The 6,178-nt window shown below is 43.5% G+C and overlaps 1 protein-coding gene across 2 annotated transcripts in view; it reads left to right on the top strand.

The window, feature by feature from the left end:
- GNPAT (glyceronephosphate O-acyltransferase) overlaps window positions 1–3,211 on the top strand; it is a 36,547-nt gene extending 33,336 nt beyond the window's left edge. For both annotated transcript variants that reach the window (XM_011933307.1, XM_011933308.1), the window contains 4 exons: window positions 578–677; window positions 762–855; window positions 1,487–1,548; window positions 2,824–3,211. In XM_011933307.1, the coding sequence (XP_011788697.1) occupies window positions 578–677; window positions 762–855; window positions 1,487–1,548; window positions 2,824–2,867 (300 nt within the window). In that variant the 3' untranslated portion in view covers window positions 2,868–3,211. The remainder of the gene's footprint in view (window positions 1–577; window positions 678–761; window positions 856–1,486; window positions 1,549–2,823) is intronic.
- Window positions 3,212–6,178: the final 2,967 nt, after the last annotated feature.

Genomic DNA, 6,178 nt, shown 5'->3' with positions numbered 1-6,178 from the left:
CCCACTTCCTGGTGGCCTCGGCTCTGTTTATATAACACGTGCACTGGCTCTGGGCGCCTGGACCCACTTCCTGGTGCTTGTGGTCTGTGAAATAACTCAGTCAGCGTCCTTGCACAAAGTCTGGCACTTACTGAGCATTTGATAAATGCTAGTTCTACCCTTAAGCACCTTTCTACAGTAGAAATCATGAAGTATTTTAGGGCATGGTACTTTGTTAGGTGTATTTAGAGAAAAAAAGCAAAGTTATTAAAATCTGACCCCTCTCTTTCCAAGTAGCATAAGAGATGTGAAGCTGATGGTAATTAACTTGTACTTCTTGAAGTGAGAAATTATACTTTAATAAATGTCATTATTATTTTAAACCTTTTTCTAATTGTAAAATGTAATGTAAACTCAAAGGAGATGTCCTAAAAATTCTTTGATTTTTCTGTGCTTATTCCTTAGAGGATCTTTATGCTGCTCTGCTGTGATATGTCCTTCTCTTAAGGGGGGCAGTGTGAAGTTATTTACTATTCTGTTGAATTTGGCTATCCTTTTTCTCGTTCTGTTCCCCTCATCCTTCCTCTTAAAAAATCAGATAATTTGCAAGTACCTTTTGAGTGAAGAAGAGGACCACTTCAGTGAGGAACAGTACTTGGCCGCAGTCAGAAAATTCACAAGTCAGCTTCTTGATCAAGGTCGGTCACTGCTCTGTGGGTGCTGATTTCTTTTAGTTGAGAATAAAAACTGCTCAACTAACTGTTCCTCACCCCTGATTTTAGGTACCTCTCAGTGTTACGATGTATTATCTTCTGATGTGCAGAAAAATGCCTTAGCAGCTTGTGTGAGGCTCGGAGTAGTGGAGAAGAAGAAGATGTAAGTACTGTACAAGATCCCATGAGTGCTCAAACAACAAGGAAACCAATCACATTTGAGCTAAAAATCCAGAGACGTAGAAATAGATGATCCAGGAAACGTTGTATTACACTTTCCTTGTCCTCCCTCTAATTAGTTAATTCAGTACAGGTTACCCGGAAAATTGTATGTGGTTATGAATAGAAATGCAACTGAAGCAAAGAAAGAAAGAAAGAACTTTAGGCCATTATTTTTGCTTTTACTTAATGTTGAAATTTATAATTACAAGAAAGATTTTCGGGAGTGTAGTGGGCATATGAGTGTATATACACATAGACACACATAAATACATATATAGATACATGTATATGTATGTATAAACATATAGGTATATGTTCTTCTAAGTGGTTAAATTTAACAGTGATAAAGCTTAATATGTAAACTCTGGCAGTCATGTCTCTTATGTGGTCATAAGAATGAAACAAGAAGCCAGGAGGTGGGACAGGAGCCCGAGGCCTTTGGACTACTTAGGACTGGCCTTGAGGAAGTCAATTGAAAAGTAGTCTTACAATAGCTACTGTCAGGAACAAAATATAAAAGTTTTCTTTTCCCCAGAGTTTATGTAATAATAAAGCTTGTTATTTTCTCCTAGAAATAATAACTGTATATTTAATGTGAATGAACCTGCCACAACCAAATTAGAAGAAATGCTTGGTAAGTGCAGTTTAATAAAATACAAGTTTTCACATGTTGTTGATGAATTAAAGTAAGAAAGTATACTGTGGCACCAAATACTTTATCGAAATGATCAGTAAGTAGTAGAGTTCTAACATAAACAGGGAATTACTTATGTAGTCTAGAATTTTCTTAAGGAAGCTAAAGAGAAAAAACAAAGAAAATTAACAAAACACAACAGGCATAAAAGAAGCAGTCTTACACAGTAGAGTCAGTCCCTAACATGACTGACCTCGGCCAGAGGCCCAGACCCTTCACATCCTTGCCTCAGAGAGAGTACCTCATCTCCACTCTTTGTTTGATGCTCTCACTCTCTGTCTGGCATTGCTTCTTTCCCAAGTGAGGGATTAGAGTCAGTGTCTCTATCACGTAAGACTTTCTGAACTCAGAATTAGGGGCTAATAGCACATCCTTGGCAGAATAATCCGAGCCTAACAGCGACAAAGAAATAGTCTAGCCCAAAGAGAGTCCTTGAGTGTTGTCTTCCTTGACATAAGAGTCCTTGAGTATTGACATAAACAGAGATACAGTCAGAGGGGTCAAGAACGCTTTTCCTAGCAATGATGGGGCCATTTTAGAAAGGAGGGTGTTAACATTTGGAAAAAATAATCTGCCTATTGAATAGATGATGTCATTGAGTGGATCATCTTACAAGTACTGTTTTTGTACCTAATCTTAATTCAGTACATCATCAAACCTGCGTGGAAGAGCTTTAATAGATGTCTGTTGGGATTTGCGGAAGATCAGAATGGGGCATACAGAAAAGGAGAATGGTTGAAGAAAAGGGTAGAAGGGCAGTGGGGTAGTTGATGCATATCGGGAAGGCGGAAGTACTAGACCTTGCAGAAAAAAATATGTAGGCCGAAATCCCAGTCTCCTATTTATATCATGTCTGAAGAGGTGTATGTACCTACAACAACCACAAACACCTCGCCCCATGAGGGTGACGGAATCAGTTACTTAATCACGGAAAGCAGATGTGATGTGAGCATGAACATACTGGACTGGAGTTCAGAAAACATGACGGGGTTCAACTCCTGGCCCTGGCCCTGTGGCTCTGGCCATACCATCCCCTCTTGGAGCGTCTAACGCTTCCCTTGTGGAGGGGACTGGCTTCCCCATGTGTACTGGCCAGCCTGTGAAGCTCTGCACAAGTGTCCAGCGCCTCCCCTGGACAGTCGCCCAAGGAGCAGCTGTGTGAGGAAGGGCAAAATCAGCATCATTTCATGAGCTGCTCCTCTTTTTTCATCTTAGGTTGTAAGACACCAATAGGAAAACCAGCCGCTGCAAAACTTTAATAATCGGCAAGTAGTTATGGAAAATTTGGTCACATAATTACTGTCATCGAAGGACTCAGTACAACAAACAGGGAAGTAAAGGAAGAGAAGCATCCTCTCGTACTCCCTGAGACTGAGAACAGTGGACGCAGAGGGAAGAGATGATCATTGGAAGCAGTCAGTCTACTCTTCCCCACCACAGTGGTTAAAAGGCATTTGTATCCGACACTATGTGTGTGTTTTAAAATAAACTTTTGGAAACATGTTTGGAAAAGCAAAGCTCAGCTCATTTCACTACCACTTTTCAGCTTACTGTATGTATTAAACTTTTACTTGACTTTTGAATGAAAGAATGACATCATTGAGAGCTCTGGATAGTAAAAGAAAATACTGAAAAGGGCATCTCTACATTATTTGTAGCTTGCTTTAATTACAGTTGCCTCAAACAAGTACAAATTTGACAGAGATATTTAATGAATTAGCTAGCTTACTTTAAATTTTGGCCACCCAAGGGCCTTAATTAACAAAAATGAGTTAGTCAAGCATGTGCAACAAAAAGATGCTATGTGATGCGCCATAAATATGTGTAAGAAATCAAGAGAAGAGAAACTTAGAATAAGTAGGTAAACACCAGAAACCTTGGCAGGTAGCCACTTCTGGAAGTGACATGTAAGCTGAGAACTGGATTGAGCAGGAGCCAGCCCCTAGAGTGGCAGGGTTGGAGTGACGGAGGAAGGGACAGTGGAGTGCAATGTGCCGAGAGAGTAGTGTTCAGGACGTCCTGGGGCAGGTTCCAGAGCTCCCAAAAAATCAACATGGCTGGAACAAGAGTCACAGATAGTGAAATTGAAGACAGAGGCAGGTGCATTAATCAGTTTTAGGATGCCATAACACAACAGCTTAAACACAGTTTAGGCAGCTTAAGCACAGACTTATTTTCTCACATTTGTGGAGACTGAAAGTCCAAGATCACGGTGCCTGCAAAATAGGTTCATTTTGAGGCTCCTTTCTGGGCTTGTAGGTGGCTGTCATCTCACTGTGTGCTCAGAATGACCTCTGGGTGTACTCGGAGAAGAAACAAGTTCTCTGATGCCATCATGAGGCCCTCCTTGTGACTTCATCTAATGTTAATCACCTCAAAGACTCCTCTCCAAATATAGGCACATTGGGGTTAAAGGTTTCAACACAGGAATTTTGGAGTAGGGGATACAATTTAGTGCGTAGCTGCAAGCATCAACTTATATTTTGTTGACTTAGAAACCCTTGTAAAATGTTTGATTTGAAATCGAAGTGCCATGGGAAGTTATTGAAAAGTCTTTTTTTTTTTTTTTTTTTTTTTGAGACGGAGTCTCCCTCTGTCACCCAGGCTGGAGTGCAGTGGTGCAATCTTGGCTCACTGCAACCTCTGCCTCCCAGGTTCAAGCGATTCTTCTGCCTCAGCCTCCTGAGTAGCTGAGATTATAGGCGTGCATCACCACGCCTGGCTAATTTTTGTATTTTTAGTAGAGACAGGGTCTCACCATGTTGGTCAGGCTGGTCTCAAACTTCTGACATCATGATCTGCCCACCTCGGCCTCCCAAAGTGCTCGGATTACAGGCCTGAGCCACCAAGCCCTGCCTGAAAAGTCTCTTAAGGTGTGATTCTGGGATTACCTGCATCCGGGGGTCCTGCAATGTGTGTGTGTTCCCCAGGACCAGGCTGTTTCTGCTGCACATTGAGATTGGAGAGCCATCCTCTCCATGCATTGGTAACCAAGAGGCCCTCTCTGTGGCTCTGCTTGGGCTGGTTCTCTTGGGAAGCCAGGGGGCTGTCTGTTGAGATTGACGGAGAGCAAGTTGAGCAGTCAGTTGAACAGTGTTCCTGGCTGAGGACTGTGTGGCATGCCTGCTGAACAGGGGCCCTGAACTGCTGTTCTCCAGGGAGAGAGAAGCTGTCAGTCCAGGGCAATTGGGAGACTGAGACCCTGGCCAATTCTTGCAATCTAGACATGACTTAGAAAGAATCCCCATTACCCAATTCGTTACTCATTTTTCTTTACCCTGACACTCATGCTGTGCATGTACATGTTGAAGACTGAGTCAGATGACCTTTATTTCCTTTTTTCTGTTTGTAACACATGTCAAGTTTAGACAAAGACTTTGGAGTTTTGGGTGGGAGTAGCTAGGCTTGTCTCCTGGCTAGCTCTGTCATTAGTCAAGCAAGCAGACAATGTGGAAGTGAGAGGAAAATGGGGTGCAGCAAAAACCAAATGAGGCTCTGCAGCAGAAGCAGCTCTAGGAGGCCGTGGCTCACACCTGTAATCTCAGCACTTTGGGAGGCTGAGGCCAGCGGATCATGAGATCAAGAGATCGAGACCAGCCTGGCCAATATGGTGAAACCCCATCTCTACTAAAAATACAAAAATGAGCCGGGCGTGGTGGTGCATGCCTGTAGTCCCAGCTACTCGGGAGGCTGAGGCAGGAGAATCACTTGAACCTGGGAGGCGGAGGTTACAGTGAGCCAAGATGGCGCCACTACCTGGCAACAGAGCAAGACTCCATTTAAAAAAAAAAAAAGAAGCTCTAGGCATGGGAGCAGAGCTTATCACTTCTAAATTTTGTTATTAACCGCCCTCTCTAGACACTTTACATAAACCTAAAATTATGGTGAAAGAATAGCATGCTTACTATGCTACCAAGTTTCAAAGTATGTACTCTGTCCCCCACCCGAGACCTGCTCCTACGCACACCCATACCTTTCAACCACGTTGCTAGCCGGAGGCAGTGGCTCGGGCCTGTAATCCCAGCACTTTGGGAGGCCAAAGCAGGAGGATCACTTGAGCCCAGGAGTTCAAGACGAGCCTGGGCAACATAGTGGACCTCGTCTCTAAAAAAAATACAAGAATTAGCTGGGTGTGGTAGGACACACCTGTACTCCCAGCTACTCAGGAGGCTGAAGTGAGAGAATCGCTGGAGCCTGAGAAGTCAAGGCTGCAGTGAGCTGTGATTGCACCACTGTACTCCAGCTTGGGTGATGAGTGAGACCCTCTCTGGAAAAAAAAAAACATGGCTTATGCCCCTCCACTACCTACAGTCTATAAATTCTGGAGCTGCCACGGCTTTGAAGTAAGTAGAAAGAAAGCCTGCAGGCCGGGTGTGGTGGCTCATGCCTGTAATCCCAGCACTTTGGGAGGCTGAGACAGATCACTTGAGGTCAGGAGTTCGAGACCAGCCTGGCCAACGTGGTGAAATCCCGTCTCTACTAAAAATACAAAAAATTAGCCTGGCATAGTGGTAGGTGCCTGTAATCCCAGCTACTCAGAATGCTGAGGCAGAAGAATTGCTTGAACCCA

This window comes from Colobus angolensis, unplaced genomic scaffold, assembly GCF_000951035.1.
Source record: "Colobus angolensis palliatus isolate OR3802 unplaced genomic scaffold, Cang.pa_1.0 Scaffold126, whole genome shotgun sequence".
NCBI classification, from domain to species: Eukaryota; Metazoa; Chordata; class Mammalia; order Primates; family Cercopithecidae; genus Colobus; species Colobus angolensis.
The sequence above is the reverse complement of the archived record's forward strand: the minus strand, read 5'-3'. Positions and strand labels throughout refer to the sequence as shown.